The 19,764-nt window shown below is 40.8% G+C and overlaps 1 protein-coding gene across 1 annotated transcript in view; it reads right to left on the bottom strand.

Moving 5' to 3' along the window:
- Positions 1 to 787: 787 nt before the first annotated feature.
- LOC102241846 (nuclear body protein SP140-like protein) overlaps positions 788 to 19,764 on the bottom strand; it is a 22,453-nt gene continuing 3,476 nt past the window's right edge. The window contains exons 2-10 of the mRNA XM_005866596.2: positions 19,444 to 19,612; positions 16,285 to 16,389; positions 14,009 to 14,151; positions 12,641 to 12,682; positions 3,815 to 3,930; positions 3,021 to 3,132; positions 2,617 to 2,694; positions 2,271 to 2,402; positions 788 to 1,232 (exon numbers count right to left, since the gene is read on the bottom strand). Coding sequence (XP_005866658.2) covers positions 1,164 to 1,232; positions 2,271 to 2,402; positions 2,617 to 2,694; positions 3,021 to 3,132; positions 3,815 to 3,930; positions 12,641 to 12,682; positions 14,009 to 14,151; positions 16,285 to 16,389; positions 19,444 to 19,564 — 918 coding nt within the window. The 5' untranslated portion in view covers positions 19,565 to 19,612 and the 3' untranslated portion in view covers positions 788 to 1,163. The remainder of the gene's footprint in view (positions 1,233 to 2,270; positions 2,403 to 2,616; positions 2,695 to 3,020; positions 3,133 to 3,814; positions 3,931 to 12,640; positions 12,683 to 14,008; positions 14,152 to 16,284; positions 16,390 to 19,443; positions 19,613 to 19,764) is intronic.

The raw sequence follows: 19,764 nt of genomic DNA, 5'->3' as shown, positions 1-19,764 counted from the left end.
TATAATCCTCACCCAAGCACATGCTTAGACAGAGGAAGCGGGAGAGAGAGACACAGAGAGAAACATCTCTCAGTTGCCTTTCATACTCATCCTGACCCAGGACCGAACACATAACCCAGGTATGTGCCATGAGGCAAACCTTTCTCTGCACAGGAGGATGCTCAACCAACTGAGACACTCAGGGTGGGCAGAAGTCCGTCATTCTTAAAATTAGGGCCTGCACCAAGCCTTCCATATTGTGTATCTTCCAGATGCAGGTGGTAGTTAATATATAAGCTTGTCATGTACTCTTTTAAACACTTTAAATGAGCTTAGAAATAGCCACCTAGCCAGGCTGGTATGGCTCTGGTTGAGCCATGGTTCAATTCATGTTTAGGGTATATGCTCGGGTTACAGGCTCAATCCCCAGTAGGGGGTTTGCAGGAGGCAACCAATCTATGATTCTCTCTCATCATTGATGTTTCTCTCTCTCCTCTCCTCCCCTCCCTCTGAAATTAATAAAAGCATATGTAAAATAGTTTTTTAAAAAGAAATAGCCATCTAATCACACAGTTCATATAGTTACTATTTCTTTGTAAATGTTAGACAATTGCCTCTTCCCCTATATCTCATTCATACAGGTGAATGTATTTTACAACTGCACTGTTTTAGTACCTCAGGGACTATCAGTATTCCACCTGTTGCCAGCTGGCTAGACAGTGATCCAGCTCAGAACTCCATGCTTAGGTCTGGCTTCCTAGACCATAATGTGAAGTTGGGTTCCCTAAAAGCAAAGCCTGAGACAAAGTCTCTTTAGTCAGTGATTTATTGTGAGAATTTTCTTGGGAGGAGGAAGAATAAGGGAAGCAGGACACTGTGCTGGGAAATGCTAAGCAAAGATGTGGTCATAGCTGGAGACTAGCTCTAGGCTGATTCCCTGAGGAGCACAGGAACATGAATCACTCCACATGGTTGGTTCATCTTTGGTGCTGGGAACCAGCCCCCAGGACAAAGAGATTTAACTTTCAGGTGAATATGCCTCCATTTGGCCCAAAGAAATACACTGGGGAGAGATGGCATAAGCAATCAATACACATAACAGCAGGGATGAGAAATCTGCCTGAAAGTGAGATTTTCCAGGGTATCAACAGCATCCACTACACTAGTGAACTGTTCTGATTTGTTTACTGAATAGCAAAGACGTCTTTGAAATTCTTCTTAAATTCCTCTTCTGTTAGGTCAGAATCATTGTGCTGGGGAAAAAACACACAGACAAAAATAATGACAATATCAGTGTCATTAGACAATGTGCATTGGAAAATGATCAGAACTCTTGTTTTAAACACTTAAGTTACATTAAACAGATTAAGTTTAAAAACTCAAGCAGCTAAGCCCAGGCAGTGTGGCTCTGTGGTTGAGTGTCTACCTACGAACCATGAGGTCATGATTTATTTCTGGTCAGGGCACATGCCCAGGTTGTGGGCTCAATCCCCAGTGTGGGGCGTGAGGGAGCCAGCTGATCAATAATGCTCTCTCATCATTGATGTTTCTATCTCTCTTTCTCCCTCTCCCTTTCTCTTTGAAATCAATAAAAATATATTTAAAAACAAGCAAAAACAAACCAACAAAAACAAAACAATACAAAAATCTCAAGCAGTTAAGAGTAACTTTTGTTTCCTAAGAGCATGATTAACTCTTGTTGTCTAGACAGAAATGGGAAAACATTACTATACAGAGGATCCTCAGTCATTGGTTTTGGGTTGTTTGTTTCAGTGAGAGTTAGAAAAGTAATCTAAGGTAACAATCAAATATTACAGATGTACAATCAGTGGTCTTCCTCTCACATTGTCAATTCTATTCCCCTCTGGTGATATGTTACTGTATATGGTTCATTTACATGCAAAGAAATCTATCTGCAGTTTGGGGCCTCTGAGAGGTCTGATTGAGTATATTTGCGGAGAGGTAAGAAGGATAACATGATTTTAGGAAGCAATTTTCTCCTTAGGTTTGGAACAGGGAGTACACCACTGTTCTCAATGGTCACCTGTCACCTATGAGGAGAGGAATGAGCTCTCAGGGGCCTGGAGTCTGGTTGCAGAGACAGTTCCTTATTCACTGTTGCTCTCTCTGAGCTTAAATCCTTAATTTAAAAACCCAGTCTCTTCCTGAATCCTTGCTTGTATAGGCTTGTCATAGGATGAGGGAAACTCTAAAATCTCCCAGTACCAGGAAATGCAGGTAGAGTGACTCAATGAGTAGAAAATGAAATGGAAGCAGGGATAGCCACTTACCTTATGATCCTGAAAGATGTTGTTTATTTTAAGCACAAACTCCTCCACTTGGAGGTAATGTCCCTCAGTTAAACTCTTCTTGATTTCATCCAAGCCCTTAAGTGTCTTTAGGCATTGAGAAGCCTTTTGAACCTTCAGGTGAATATATAAATAGGAGAATTACTGACACAGGTGAATGTCTGTCTTTTGTGGATTCCATAAAATCCAGTGGAAATTCAAGGTAAATAGAAAGACAGCTCACATGCTCTCCCTCCCATGGGCTTCATATCACAGATCCCACAGTGACCGTGTCAAGGTGGGGTAATATTACAGAGGCTTTTAATCATGGTTTGTTGTTGTTACTCACATAATGTTCATGTGGAATATTCGGAAAAATGATGCTCTCTAAATGGTAATAGACGTTTAGGAGTAGGCATTCACATTTCTGCAAAAGAGGGATTTTGTGAATGAAAAGCAGCTTGGAGAGAATGAGCCCATATGCATGCCCAGACAGATGCATGACCACAGTAGTCTTCTGGAAGTTTCCCCGAACAGGAATTGACACTAACATATAATAGCTAAGTTATTTTTCTTCTTGTTCTTTCTGAAACCAGGTACTGGTGAATTTTCAGTGTGGTTGAGGGTTGAGGCATGGTCAGAAGAGCAGCTTAGATGCCATGCTGTAACCCTTTGAAACCCTTGCCCTCACCCATTCCTGTTTGACTTCTCATGTGAGCAGAAAGGAGATGTCTTGGGTCAAATTCAACTCACCAACTTCTCTTCTGGCCCCATTTGTCTCTCCAGGACTTCAGATTCACTGCAACACTGCTGACTTCTTGAAGATACTTTTATTGTGCAGAAGGTACATCTCCACTCACGGATCCTGTGATGCAGGTGGAAGTAAGCAAGGCAAGCCCCAGAAACACCTCTGTTCCCATGGCTGCCACTGACCTCTTTTCAGGAATGGCTGATAGGCACAACCAGGGAATGAGGCGTCACCTCCCAGATTCTCCAGTAGTCTCATATGAAAACCTGCTCCCTAGAGTAGAGGCAGCAGTTTATTGGGTGGAAGATGGTGTCTGGGTGAGTGATGGGCTCTCCCTTACCTTTCTGAGCTGGTGAGAGCACAAGGAGCCCTGCCCACCAAACCTGAGTGTCAGAAATGGGCTTTAACCCTTGGGGGCCTTGTGCCTCTATTAGCCTGTTGAGAACATGGAAAATGAGGAAAAGTGTCCTTGTTTCCTCCCTTTTCTGAATAAGCACAGAACACAAACAACTAGCATTTGCTCTCCTGTGAACAGGAGTCCGAGGTGGGAAAGTTCTGAAAAGGTCAGTAGTGGTATGTAGGAAAGGATCCAGCCACCTGTCTCAACCTCCCTGGGGACAGAAGGGAATATTACCCTCCTGTTGACAGTATCTTTAAACAGATCCCGGCATCATATTACTGGACCCTGTACCTCTGACCCTGCTCTTTTCCCATCAGGACACAAGGAGAGACTTTGCATTGGGAGTGTGCATGGCAGGAAGAAGGTCCATAGAAGGAGAGGGGTCTGCATCTCACAAACCTCTTAGTATCCACAGGTGGGATGTGACAGTCCTCATGAAAGAAGCTGAAACAACGACTGCAGTTGAAGAGCTTTCCTTCATCCTCACAGATCTTGCATTTCGCTGCGTTTTTCAGCTAGAAGATAAAACAATGTCTGGATCCCCAGTGAGACTTTGAAGACCAGTGCTGTGGGAATCTGGAACTCATTGCCTTTGTAGGAATGCAAATGGACAGTTATGTGCTTCTCCCTGAGCTGTGAACCAACTGCATGGAGTGGAGTTTCAGAAAAAGAACTCTTGGTCTGTGGTGAAGTTCAGGAGGAGTGGCCTATGTGACCAGAAAAGGTTTTCCTATAAAACCAGAGTCTCTAACACAGAAAGACCAGCTACAAAAGAGAGGGTGAATTTTACAGAATTGTGAACCATTGTATTACCTTGCAGATAAAACAAGGTCCTGGAACAAAATTCATTTCCCTATACCAAAATGACTAAAATGACACAGGGAAAGGTGGTTTATTCAGAAATTGATAAGATTGAATAAACTGCTAAGACAGTATTCCTGTTTTCTTGGCTAAAGGCTTCCCATAAGTTGAAGGGCTTGGTAGGGGTTCCTGACTGTGGATTCTATACCTGAAGGGCCCCTGAATGTATGACATTGTCTTTGAATTGGAAAGACCACAGGCACAGATGACCAGGTCGTGCCAGGGAGGATAGAGATCTTTGGCACTAGAACCCTGGGGAGATGCACCATGACTCAGCGTGGCATGTAAGGTGTGGAGCCTCCATCACTGAATGGGCAGAGAAAGTGGCAATTGCGTTGTTTTATAAACAGAATAGGGAGGGACTCCCTTAAACAACTAATACTGGATTTCTTACCAGTTTCAATATGTGGCCTTTAACCATGTTTAATTTCATTTGAAGAAGATAAAATTTGACAGTATTTCCATCCAAATCCTGTGGCATAACATCTATTCATTGAACTCAACCAAATTTATAGAGCAGATATGAAGATACACTGTGTTATATACAAACATATGTATTCATGGAAATAGCTAGCCTGTGCCTGAGCCCTATCCTAATCAAGAAAATGCAGTGTAAGGATTAATATTAAAGTTGAATATTATGTGCTGCTGTGACATTTGGTAAAATTGAGAAGGCGTTGAACAGCCTATCTGCAAGTTCCTCTTTCCACTCTGCTCTCCTGGATAAGGTCCCACAGCTAAATAATGCTCCTTGTCAAGGGGCTACGTGTAACCCTGCTCAGACTGGAATAACAGGTTTCAGTTCCCTGTCAGTGATGGAATTATTTAAACAAGCATGCCATAACCTCCCAGGGAAACCAGGGGATAACCCACCCTCCACAGCCCCTGGTTGCTCCCTCTGTTCCTGAGGGCAACCTTGATGAGGCCTGCATGGCTGGCACTGCCCTCCTTCCTTGGTTTAGGAGTATATGTGACTAATACACATCTGTCAATCCATCTGTCCAGTGACAGATGTCATTACTTGCTGTCCCCCAAATTGTGTGGTAGACAGCCTTCCCTCATCAATGGGGTGAAAAGAAGGTGATTAAAACAGAAAACCCCTTTATTCTTTCTTTTAAATGAGAATCAGCATTTACATATGAATCAGGAACTGTCAGGAACTATATTTGCTCCTGGTTGTTTTCCTGGTTCTGCCTTCTGAGAGAACCCAGAAGATTCTGGGTTGCTCTATAAATAGAAACATCCTGTGTATCCCATTGTCTATTGGAGAAATTCCTACCCTCTTGTGACCATCTCAGTGACACAAATGAGACTGAATTGGGGACTGGCCCCCCATTGATGAGTGCTGGGTGGAGGGAATGTGGTCCATTGAGGAGCAGGAAGAGGTAGGGATGACAGTGCCCACTTTTCTCTGCCAGGACCATTTCTCCTTTCTCCAAGCACATGGGGTTGGTGCCATTACTCTCCTGGGTTTAGTCAATCAGCCTCACTGCTCTATCTGTTTCCCTTTTTGTCCTCTCCTCTTCTAACACTTAGACGGAATCCCTGAGGTTTAGATATTTGGCCATTTGATTGCCCCAGATAATCAAATGACTCTCAAAGCTGCAGTTACATTCCCATGTCTCCAGCTTCCAAATGTCCAGCCTGTCTTCTGCATTTTTGCACATCCCTATGCTCACCCAGCATCTCCCCCTGGACCCTTAAAGCACACCCCAAACTCATCCAGGCTAAACAATGTATTATCCTGTCCCCACACCCACTACCTGTTCTTTCCTGGTGCTTCCATTTCATAAAACATTTGCCTTTGACCACAAACCTGAGAATACATCCTGGGTCTATACTCTCACTTGTATTCCAAATCCTACTATGCCCACTCCTTTTCACAGTAGTGGTTAAGCTTCTTTTGTTAGTTCCATCTCTGTAGGGTCCACTGTGTACAGGGATGCTAAGACCCCAATGAATGGTTCCACCTTAATACATAGAGAAAAGTGTTCTGTTTCTCAAAGTCTGTATTGCATCTCTGTTAGCAGCACACAAAGATCACAAATGTCCATCTTGAAGTAAATGGGCACAGTAATGTGCAACACAGCTATGTTGTTTCTCTTCATGCAGAAAGTAATAAAAGATGAAAAGTCACTCTGGCTTTAGGGTGAAAATTCTTATCTGGGGAGAATCAGTATTCTGGTCATTTCTTTCGCTTTAAAAATGGCCATATATGAGAAAGTGCAAAGCTCAAGGAACATCTGGCCAACAGCTCCCATTCAGTGTTCCAGAGAATCCTGAACCACATCCTTAATGGAGATTGAGACTGGGTCTAACATGGAGGCCTGGGGCCATTTTCCTTCTCCTCACTGTAGGCACTCACAGACTGCTATCATCATTCTCCAGAGATTGGTAACCATCTTCCCAGAAGAGCAAGGAAATAACAAATGTAGCCAGTGCACAAGAATCTTGCATCCCTATCTGTAATCAAGTCTAGGGCCTTTTCCCTTTGGCTCTTTGTCTCTTAGCTTGGCTGTACATTTGAATTTTCAGAGGCGAGTATATAAAATACTAAATTCCTGGTCACAACATCATAGATGCTGAATCAATTGGTCTGGTTTAAGGCACAGGCGTTAGTTTTCTCCTTAAGTCATAGAATGAGTAAGTTGTGTATCAAAATCATCTGGAGACATTTTAACAATTCTAATGTCCAAGTCATAACTCAGAATGATTAAATCGAAATTTTATCTAGAGTGGGATCAGACAATGTTATTTTTCAAAGGTCTTCAGGTGATTCTGTGTGCAAAGTGTGGAAACTGAGTTGAGATTTAGTTTCACACGTGTGATTATTAATGCATGAGTATATTATAAGCCAATGCTGAATTGGCCTGTAATATCTCTCCTAGGAAAGATTATTAAGAAGAGTGAGGGTACTCTTGTTAGAACAATTGCCTTTTCCTCCCCATGGAGTCTTGATCATGGGTAGTATGACATGAACTCCACCACCTTCAGTAACTCTTCTAAGGCACCCGTCAAAAGTTAAAATGAATCCAAGCTCCTCCTTCCTCCAAGTCAACTTCCAGAAGTTCATCCTCATTTCTCTTTCATCCAAATCCCAAGATGGCACCTGGCTGACTTTTCACAGGAAACTGACTACTGGGTACAAGACTCACATTGCTCTTGTTTATTCAATAGAATGACTTGACTTCATTACCTTTAGGCAGCCTCAGCTTTTATCTCCAGCCAGGTCAGAGAGGTCATAGACAAGGGTGATCCACTCAAAAATGACCTGAGAAATGGTCATGTCATTGCATGCTTCTCTGGAGAGCCTGGAATACCCTACTCCCCATTAATTATTTATCCATGGTAAACAATGAAGTTGAAATAATTCTTGAGGTCAGGGATATTATTTCAATCTTCTGTAATGAACATTGGGAATTTTTTAATGCATTAAATAATTGCATAGTGAATGAGTAAATAAATGAGTATTTTTTCACTTAGGAAAAGAGATTACTTGCTATCTTTTGAGCAAATACTAGCATAAAACCAATAATAGTTTTGGCTGAGTATTTCAGATAATTTGACAATTCAGCAGCTGTCACCAGAAAGGATAAGTGGCCTTCATCAAGAGACAGGAAGCTGTCATGTGGTGCCAAGTGTGACACTAAAGTTTTGAGAAACCAAGATTCCATTAGCAAGAGAAGTTCTGGGAGGCACAGATGATCCACTGAGGTAGTAATGGGTCCTGAGATCTGACACTTTGGGTCACTTTGATTCTTCATCAAGGAGACACAAAATATAAGGGCAACTGAACCTTGTTGCTGCAAAGTGTTGTACCCATGAATAAGGATAGAACCTGTGGGTTGGAAGTTGCCAGCTCTTTTAGGTACTCCAGATTGAGTAACTCTAGACACACAGAGAATGATAGAGACACTACTATTTAAAGTAGTCACTGAATAAATAAAAGAATAAGTTATCTTCAGTAAACCCAATGGGTATAATGTGCCAAGGACTGGTGGGTCAAAAGTCCTAGAATATCAGATAATCTAAAGGCCTAGACAGCCACATGTAACCTAATGTACATTCTTTGAAAGTATTGCATGGTCATTTCTACCTGGAGTATATGAGAATGGCACTTTTCACCTCCCCCTTCTTCTTAAGTTCTCATTCATACTCAATTTTGAAAAAACTATCACTTTGTCCTGAAGTTACACCTCACATTATGTATTTTGTTTGTTTCCTCCATGGTCTTCTTCCATAGAGGGAGAAATCACTTTCATAGATAGTCAGGAGGTCTGCAGAGCCCTGAGGTGGAGCCAAAGGGTTGGCATCAAAGTAAGGAATTTTCCAGGTCAGCACCTCATGTAAGACATATCAATCTCACAAAAGCTCCCTCCTAACAGCACCATCCTTAGGAAATATTTCCCAATAATTTTTGCCTGAGAGAGAATACTGTATGTCTATTTTATGGAAGGATGGAAGATGCTGTAAAACAAAAACAGAAAAGAAATATGGTTTTAGTTGCCTATCTCATGAAATAGTGTATGGTTTCATATATGTCCCAAGATAGACTCAGTACTAAACCTGGTTCATCTGGATGTTGGTGATCAAATTTTGCTTCATCAGATTTTACTAAAGTTAGAAAATAGTAACCTTTATAAAAAAAATCTGGTCTGAATTTAAGATGAGCCTGTTACCTTATTAAGAAATATTTTATGTATTCCATAATTATGTCTGCTTTTACAACTTGGACACCCTGACAATATCTGTATCTATAACTAAAACTCAGCTATGAGATCTATTTTGATGACTCTTTATTATCCTCATTTCAAATGGTTTACCATTCAAAGATGACCTTGCATTAAACCTAATATTCAATGGAACAAATCTGAAGGCACATACAAAATAAATAAATTAATTAAATAAAATGAAGGGAGGAGCTAGGAGAAGAGGCAACAATGTTAATTACAAAACTGAGAAACCATAAAAAAGATGCTACACCATATAAAATTAGTTATGTAATAAGAACGTGTATATTTTCTTTTTAGTTTTCATTGTCTTAGGAGATGTATGGGTAAACATATTGCTACGAGAGATGTCTGAAGTTTTGGTGCCTATCATTTCTTCTATGACTTTTATGGTTTCATGTCTTACATTTAAGTCTTTTATCCATTTTGAGTTTATATTTGTGTATGGTGTAAGTTGGTGGTCTAGTTTCATTTTTTGCATGTACCTGTCCAATTTTCCCAGCACCATTTATTGAAGAAACTGTTTCTACTCCATTGTATGCTCTTGCCTCCTTTGTCAAATATTACTGAGCATAGTGGCTTGGGTTGATTTCTGTTTTATTCCATTGATCTACATTAAAACAAAAAGCTTCTGTACTGCAAAAGAAACCATCAACAAAATAACAAGAGAGCCCACTACATGGGAGAACGCATTTGCAAATGATACATCCAATAAGGGGTTAATCTCTGAAATATATAGAGAACTCATACAACTTAACAAAAGGAAGTCAAACAATCCAATTAAAAATGTCAAATGACCTAAATAGACACTTCTCCAAAGTGAACATATAGAAAGCCAAGAGACATATGAAAAAATGCTCAAAGTCACTAATCATCCAAGAAATGCAAATCAAAATGATAATGAGATATCACCTCACACCTGTCAGAATAGCTATCATGAATAAATCAACAAATGACAAGTATTAGAGAGGTTGTGGAGAAAAGGGAATCGTAGTACACTGCTGGTGGGAAAGCAGACTGTGCAGCCATTATGGAAAACAGTATGGAGTCTCCTCAAAAAATTAAAAATGGAACTCCCACTTGACCCAGTGATCCCACTTCTAGGAATATATCCTAAGAAACCTGAAACACTCATCAGAAAGAATACATGCATCCCCATGTTCATAGCAGCACAATTCACAATAGCTAAGATTTGGAAACAGCCTAAGTGCCATCAGCAAATGAGTGGATTCAAAAACTGTGCTACATCTACACAATGTAATACTACGCTACCATAAAAAGAAGGAACTTTTACCATTTGCAACAGCATGGATGGAACTGGAGAGTGTTATGCTAAGCGAAATAAGCCAGTCAGAGAAAGATAAGTATCACATGATCTCACTCATATGTGGGATATAACGATCAGCATAAACTGATGAAGAAAAATAGATCCAGAGACAATGTAGCACTGAACAGACTGTCCAACCTCAGAGAGAAGGCAGGAGAGCGGGGGGCAGGGGGTGTTTAAGAGATCAACCAAAGGACTTGTATGAATGCATATTATCATAACCAATGAACATAGACACTGGGGCGGTGGGGGCTTGCCCTCAGGGGTGGGAGTCGTGGGACGGTCAATCGGGGAAAAAAGAGACATATGTAATACTTTAAACAATAAATAAAAACAGTATGGAGTCTCCTCAAAAAATTAAAAATGGAACTCCCATTTGACCCAGTGATCCCACTTCTAGGAATATATCCTAAGAAACCTGAAACACTCATCAGAAAGAATACATGCATCCCCATGTTCATAGCAGCACAATTCACAATAGCTAAGATTTGGAAACAGCCTAAGTGCCATCAGCAAATGAGTGGATTCAAAAACTGTGCTACATCTACACAATGTAATACTACGCTACCATAAAAAGAAGGAACTTTTACCATTTGCAACAGCATGGATGGAACTGGAGAGTGTTATGCTAAGCGAAATAAGCCAGTCAGAGAAAGATAAGTATCACATGATCTCACTCATATGTGGGATATAACGATCAGCATAAACTGATGAAGAAAAATAGATCCAGAGACAATGTAGCACTGAACAGACTGTCCAACCTCAGAGAGAAGGCAGGAGAGCGGGGGGCGGGGGGTGTTTAAGAGATCAACCAAAGGACTTGTATGAATGCATATTATCATAACCAATGAACATAGACACTGGGGCGGTGGGGGCTTGCCCTCAGGGGTGGGAGTCGTGGGACGGTCAATCGGGGAAAAAAGAGACATATGTAATACTTTAAACAATAAATAAAAAATTCACAAAAATCAATGAAAAAATATCCTCAGGTGAGGATTTAAAAAAAAAACACACACAAAGAAGAATAAATGCAATGGACTAAAATTCATCCAATTTGTTAAATGTTTATGAGCTCATAATGATAAAACAATAAAGAAGCTCCTTGAGAGAATCCTAAGGAACCAACTGGTAAATAAAGGAAAAGAATCAAACCTTTAACTTACTTTTATAAAAAATAAATAAAATAAAAGCAGTCATATTTCAAGTAGGTAGGCAAATGATAATGTTTATTAAAACCTTACTGTGTACAAGAGAATGTGATTGTTGCTGTGCACTTGTTTCTGTTGTTGATTTTTAAAGGCAAAATATTTGACTACAAGTGTTGTAGTAAGAGAGTAGGCTTGGAAATGAGAGTTTGAGGATTATATAGAGGGTCTGCAAAGCCAGATCGATAGAGCTTGACACAACTAGATACAAGAATAATCCAAAAGAATTCTGTTGCCAATAACAGAGATCAGAAAAACTCAAGTACTGATTTCATGTTAGGTCTCAAGAAAGGATGTCTGAGAAATCACAAGTTTGTTTTGGAGGAATGAACTTGCAGTTGACTATAGGAGGTCCTAATGAAGATTGCTACAGGAAGTCAACATATTGGTCCATGGCCTCAACATAAGGGTGCTTGTCATTAACCTCTCGTGTGTGTGTGTATGTGTGTGTGTGTGTGTGTGTGTGTGTGTGTGTGTATGTGTGTGTGTACACTGACATATATATTGTTTTAAATTTCAAAGGTAGGGAGGAGACCAAGATGGCGGCATAGGTAAACACCGCAGACTGCTGCCGCAAACAACCACTTCAAAAATACAACTAAAAGACGGAACGGACATCACCCAGAACCACAGGAAGGCTGGCTGAGGAGAGACTCTTCAACTAGAAGGAAAAATAACAGCACACCGAGGCTCAGAGGAGGCGCAGTGTGGAAAAAACTCAGGTGCGGAGGTGCGCGCGCAAAGCGGGCTGGTGGCTGAGAGCGCGGTTGTCGTTTTCGGTCAGGGGGGAGTCTCAGACTCTGAGCTCCAGATACGGGCGAATCGCTGGGGACTCGGACCCAAACGGGAGAAGCGGGAGTGTCTGGCATCAGTTGGAAGGCAGCTTTCCCTCCGAGGTTTGCAGCGGTTCCGGGGGTTCTGAGAAGCAGAGCCTCTGGGAACAGGACTGAGGGCACCATAACGGCTCCCTCCGCCCGCCCTGTTGAGCCCGCCCCGCCCAAGCCCTGCGCAGAGCCATTTGCCGGATAGCCTCAGGCGAGATTGATGTAATACTTTCAACAATAAAGATTAAGAAAAAGAACTTGTATAAAGTAATAATCACCTTTTTCTTCACGCCACCTTTTCCTGGAAGTTCAGGTAGATACTGAAAGAGTAAAAGATCCAAGTGTATCGTTAGCCCGTGCTTATGTTTTGTGGATCTGGCATTGCAACCTCCTCCCAAATATTTCTACTTGGATGTTCCACTGTCAGCTCAAACCAAGATGTCTAAATGAGAACCCATCTTCCTCTCCTCAGTGGTTCTTCTAGAATTCATTAATAGTAGCTGGAAAATCATCTTTAGAATTTTTTCCTTTTCTTTTGTGTTCTTATTTACTTAAGTTTTCATTTCCTTGACAATCTTTTTTAAAAAATATATTTTATTGATTTTTTACAGAGAGGAAGGGAGAGGGATAGAGAGTTAGAAACATCAATGAGAGAGAAACACTGATCAGCTGCCTCCCGCACGCCCCCTACTGGGGATGTGCCCACAACCAAGGTACATGCCCTTGACCAGAATCGAACCTGGGACCCTTGAGTCCGCAGGCCAAGGGCTTGACAATCTTTTTGACAGCTTTCACTTCCTTTCCATTCTCACCAGTGCCACTCACACCAGGGCTGCTCAACTTACACACACATGTCCCACAGCTATTGGGTGTCAGATACTCTGCACAATGTTGGGCACACAAAGATGTATAAACCCTAGAGGGATCTAGGAGAGCAAGGGTTTGCATGAAAGGATAAGTATAAAACTGTGAGAAGGGCCTTAATAGTGTGGTCAGAGAGGCCAGAGAAGGGATGACAAGGCAGGTCAGTCAGGGAATATTCAGAGAGGGGTGACATTGGAGCTGAACATTGTAGGTTCACTATAGGTGTCTTGGGCTGAAAGACAGTGAAGTCATTTCCAGGCCCCATGCTATCTGAGATACTGTTTCAAATATGTCATTTCACACCTTAGGAGACTTCCCTGGTTCTGCATTGTCTATGCTATGAGTTTAAAATCCTTAGCCTGGCATTAAATCATCCAATCCCCCCCGACCCCCAATTGATGAATTATGCCTTATCACACACAATCCATCTACCTCAACCTGTGGATCCATGTTAGTCATGGTTCTGGTTTTCACACCATTCTTTCTCTAGAGTGCCTTCTGACCACTTGTTTGGCATAAACTGTCTCCTTTCTTTCAGTGGCTAAAGTTGTCTGCAAGCACCTCAGTCAGAATGACCTTTCCCTCCTCCAGGCTCCTGCCCCAACCGAGCCCCTTTGACAACATCAATGTGCTGTCTTGTCCTGACTTATGAGTGTGGGGTGCCTCCCTCCAGGAAAGGATAATGTTAGGGGACCTCAGGGCTCTAGCCATGACTCAACATATATTTGGTGAGGAAATAGTGACCTTTTCTTCTAATACAACAAGGAAACTCACTGGAATACCTCTTTCAGGTTTTTTAGGGCTGTCCCACCGCAGTACACACTGTTCTTCCAGTTACTTGATTTTTCATAGCCTCCTTCAACTTCAAATTCCCTGGGGGTGTACCAATTTCCATCCTCTCTCCTTATACACTTCACCGTGGCTCCTGTAAGACCGGGATAAGTTGATCCTGACACCTCCTTGTCCTCAGAGCTCAGACACTGGATCTACAGGCAGCCAATTTGGGTTCAAGATCACTAGCAGAAGAGTGTGGCCTCACCTTTTATACTTGAGAATCCCCAAACCCATCCTGTAAATTCCATGTAAGAAGATTTTCTACTTTGGAGTGAAATCTGAAATTGAGGCCCTGCCCTGCTGCTCTCAATGACACTAAGGCAACATCTGTGCCCTGTATTACAATGATTTCCTTCCAGTTCAATGGCATTATTGGGCTGATATTTTTCTTATGTGGAATCATGGATAACTGACTTTAAAGTAATTATGAAATATTATTCAGTGGAAAATTTTACTTATATATAGATAAAAGATAGTCATATACTTAATAACATTATTTATTAGAGAAAAGGAAATAAAAACCTCATTTAGATACTATGTCACACCTTCTAGGATGGCTGTAATGAAAAAGATAGACAATAAGCAGTGTTGGTGAGGATGCAGAGAAATGAGAGCACTCAGATTTTACTGGTGGGAATATAAACTGGTGCCATACTGCTGAAAATAGTTTTGATTTTTCTCAATAAGTTCAACATAGAATTGCCATATAACCCTGCAATTCCACTCCAGAGTATTTAGTGAAAAGAATTAAAAAACCAGGTTCACCAAAATCTTTATTCAAAACAGCATTATTCATAATAGTGAAAGGGTGAGAAAACCTAAACTGATAGATAAATGCGTTACTGTGTCTCCACACCATGGACTATTATATTATCCTACATAATAAAAGCGTAATACGCTAAGTGTCTGACAGATTGCTCCCTATGATGCACACTGACCACCAGGGGGCAGACACTCCGACTGATAGATTAGCTTGCTGCTGGGGTCTGGCTGATTGGGACTGGGCGAGAGGGCTGGACATTCCCTGGAGCCCTCCTGTGGTCCCTCCCTGGCCGGCCAGCCAACTTCCCATGGTCACTCCCCAGCCCACCAGCCCCCATAGGCCCCCATCGGGACTGGGCGACATGCCCATGATTGGCCCTGATTGTGGGGTAGGGCAAGGGACCCCACTCGTGCACAGTTTGTGCACCGGGCCTCTAGTTTGACAATAAGAAAGAATAAAGTATAATGCATGATATATACATATGAACCTGGAAAACATCATGCTGAGTGAAAACCAGTCACAGAAAGGCACATGTTATATGAGTCAATTGATATGAAATATATAGGATAGGCCAGTATATAGATCATAAAATAGATGAGTGGTTGCATAGGGCTGCATGGTGGGGTGAGGTGGGAGTAGGTATTGACTCCTGAGAGACATGGTGTTTCCTTTAGTGGGGGACAAAACTGTTCTAAAATTAGATTGTAATGATGGTTGTATAATCTTGTGAATAAACAAAACAGAAACAAAAAGCTCAACAGTGAATTCTACACTTAAAATGGTGAATTAGTAGTATATATGTGAGTTATATCTCAGTAAAGCTGTTTAAAAATAGTTTTGATGCAAACATATTATTTATTCACATACCCACATTAAGACTAATCTGATATGGAGTTCATCATAATAGACAACTATTTGAAAGCTTTATAATGTTCAAATCAGAAAACATTTACAGTCATTATGTACATTGTCTCAAAGTCACACCAGGAGGCAGGTTTTTAATTATTATCCATTTATTAGATGAGAAGTTTCACGCTCAGAAAAGTCCCAATCTTTACTAAGTCACTCTTGGTAGAGCTGAGGCTGGGACTCAGGTTTTCTGATTCTAAATTTTGTGAACTCCTCACTACAACAAACACCCTGTCTTGTTGATGGTTTCCAGAAGGGGTATAGGATATGAAGGTGGAGGCTGATTCAAAATAAAGTATGCAATATTTTCCACCCACAGACTGACGTTTCTGCACTTCTCTTTGGTTCCTTGGGCATCCATGTGGAAGTGAGCACTTAATATGCACCATTTCTTAAAGTGTAAAAACATCATCTTAGAGATCCCTACCTCTTCTCAAGACAAAATTGGGGCCCCAATTCCTTAAACAATGGGTAATTTACATGGGTAATTCCATTACTTCTCGTGATTCCTTCATGGAGGGCTTATAAGTGAAAGTAGACCTTGAAACTTACCTCGTTTCAATTTTCTCTTAATTAACATGCCCACCATCTCCCCACAGGTCACAGGAAGGATTTCAGCCGTATAATCCACTTCCACATCTGTGTGCATTTTTCCCCCTGAGAAAGAAGATTCTTCATGGTGTCTCATTTTACAACTGCACAAATACAACTTCCTCCCATGTTGAGATTGTTTCTATAGAGACATAGGGGTACTTAGGAAACTTTATCCCAGAAATCTCCAGAGTTTCAAAGTCTTTCTGTCAGTGGCATTTTTGGTGCACAACTCTCAAATCTCACAGGATCAGAATGCCTTAGCAGAGTGCTACCAGGCTTCTATAAAACTGTAGTAACTCTCAATGCAGTCATCCCTTCCCCTGATTCTTTCATGACAATGAAACCTACAGCTGCTGTCCCGTTCTGAAGGAAGGTCTCCATCTATGCTCTTCCAGTGCAGTTAGGTAGCTGGAGACAGAATCAGAGACTATATTGTATCTCCCCGTTTGAGTTCTGACTCAGGGAGAGGATAGTAATGAGTTAACCCTGAAGATAGTGTCTACCTGCTGTTCACGTTCTCTACTTTGCCTCATTTGTCCCTCACATCAACTTTCTCCAAAGCTGAAAGAGGAGCTGAGGAAGCTCAAGAACAATCTGCAAATTGCATGACTTGCTGGACCATTACAGTCTGACAATGGTGTGCCCTTTATAAAAGGCTACACGCAATTCTCTCATCATCTAACTCTATGACCTTGTCTCTTCCTGTGCACACACTTTTCTATTATGACTATTTTGTCACTGAAGGCAGCTTTCCCCAATCTAGGTAGAAAGGGATCAGCTCCTTCCTGCATTGTGATAAGGACAAAAGTGGTGGGGAATTAATAGCATTATATAGATCAATTATGAAAATCTGGATTCTGTTCTGACCATTGCTGGTGAGGATGCATTGTTCTTCCCCACTCTTCAGAGTGTCTAGAGATTTCAGATATAATTTTGGTTATATTTTTTTGGAAATGCTGTTTCCCTGCTTGTATCTGATCCTTCCGGATGAAAAATGTGAGTGACAATATGAGATTATTGGAATGAAAGATGAAGAGATGAAGTTACAGTCAATGGAATGGTACACAATATATTTTATCTCTCCTCCTCTCCCCCACCCCAACAATATTTTTTGTAGTAAAAGAAGAGCAAAAGATCCAGGCACCTGAGGATGCAATACCTAGGAGGTATGGGAGGTGGAAGAGCACTAACCATATTTGTCTTTCAAGACTGTCCTGAAAGAAATCACTCTTGTCTTATTCTCCCACCACATATGTAGATGCTGATTCTGCAATTCAGCATCAGATGTGAGGAATCAGGGGCTGCTGCCAGCATTAGCATCTCCCAGGCAGAACATTTCTGGACATGGTCCCCTCACTGATTCTCAGTCATTGGATGAAGGGTTGCGGGAGACATCATGAAGAAATAGAACAGATTGGATAGACTGTATTGCCCCCATCTCTTTCCAAAACCCATCAACAATGAACAGAGCTGAAAATTTTAAGGCTACAGGTGATCAGGGACCAACCCTACCCATGGCTGATATATTCCCCTCAGGAACCTGAACAAGTATAAATGCTTCTGTTTCAGGATCACCATGTGTGCCATTGGGATTGCATTTCCTGTGTGAAAGCCAGGCATTCACTTGCCTCCCTCATGCAACCATGGTGACTTGCACCATAGCGGTGGTCATAGGAGACCTAAGAAATTATGGTTTAGGAAATTTGTTAAATTCTGAAGGAAACAATTTGAATGAATATACTACTAGACTCCAGGGGTCAGGTTAATCTTGGCTGGTGGAGTGGTGTCCTCACAGGGAAATAGCCAGAATGTGCTTTGTGAGGTGAATTTGTTGGGACCCAATTCTCCATGCAATTCCACATGCCCCAGAATATCTTTTCAAAGATGTGTGAATAGCAAAGAGTTTTAGAAGCTAGAGTTATTGTAGCTCCCCAAGTCAGAGGGCAAATTTGTTTTCTGACCAGTATAAAATAGAGAGCATCTCCCTCTTAATTATCCCAGGATAGTAAAGTGTCCTCCTCAGAGGAGAGCTGTTTAAGTTCTAGGGTGATGGTCATATTTTGTCTCTTGATAACAATTAGGATTTTACAGGAGAACCCTTTAATAAGAATCCATAGAATGAAATATCTAGTATTTGTACATCTCATTGTAAATTTTATCTAAAAGAAAAAGAAATACAAACAAATATTGAATCTAGTTAATGATATGCATGCTAAAGTGTTTTGGGGGAAGTGTATTATTGTCTGCAACTTTAAAATGTTTCAAAGTTGAGGACGGTTAGTGGATGAATCGAGAAATGGATAGATGGACAAAAATGAGATAAAGTAAGCACAATACATGCTAATTGTGAGTCTATGTTTACTGTAAAATTGTTCAAGTTTTTCAGTAGCCTTAAAGTTTTCATAATTCAAAAGTTGTAAAAAGATACTTTGGCAAGAAAAATAGCTTATTAACCAAAAAGTGACAGTTAAAATACAAGGAGAATATTCATCAGCCACACAATAGATTCTAGAAGACAATGCAGTAATCATAATAGTATACTGAAGAGAAATAAACATTGACCTAGAATTTTTTAATCTTGGCAAAAAAATTATTTCTGTATGGTGTGGCTCAGTTGGTTGGAGTGCCGTCCCTTGCACAGAAAGGCTGTGTGTTTGATTCCTGAGCAGGGTACATTACTAGGTTGTTGGTTTGCTCCCCGGTCAGTTGGAGCCCATACAAGAGGCAACTGATTGATATTTCTCTTCCACATAGATTTCTATCTATCTATCTATCATCTATCTTCCTCTCTCTATAGAAAAATCAATAAAAAATTCTTTCAAAATAAAGGCAAATTTGCACATATAACACTTAGACACTCTGACTAAAAGAACCAAGGATTTATTCAGCTATAGTCTGCTAGACCAATGTTGAAACCAAAAAAGAAACATAAAATGACGTGCATTAAATGATGACAAATTTAAGTAAATGACAATGTTTCAAAATTTATAATGAGAAGAAATTTAGTAACAATAGCTAAATGATGGAGATGGGATGTTGAATTTGCGGGAATTCATGCTAAGATCCTTGTTATCTGTTGAGATTAAGGCATGGTTAAAGAAATTATAGATATTTTACCTCCAGTTTCCCTAATTGTTGGCAGTACCACCAGCTTAAGATTTGTTGAGTAAGATGAGAACAAACAATTTTTGTGGGATGAGGGAAACTTTAGGAAAGCTTCACACAAATGGGCTAGCATTCTGCAGGAAGATATATTTTGCTTTTCTCCATTTATCTTTTGGATGGCCTAGAAAAAGGTAGAATACAGTGGAGAAAAAGGTAGAATATAGAATTCTATCTCAATCATTCAGAAAGTAGGAAAGAGACACAGAAACACACAAAAATAATGGTTAGCAATAATATAGATGTATAAGTCCACATATATCAGGGATCATAATG

Source organism: Myotis brandtii, unplaced genomic scaffold (assembly GCF_000412655.1).
Source record: "Myotis brandtii unplaced genomic scaffold, ASM41265v1 scaffold2340, whole genome shotgun sequence".
Taxonomy (NCBI): domain Eukaryota; kingdom Metazoa; phylum Chordata; class Mammalia; order Chiroptera; family Vespertilionidae; genus Myotis; species Myotis brandtii.
This window is presented reverse-complemented; position numbering and strand designations above follow the sequence as displayed.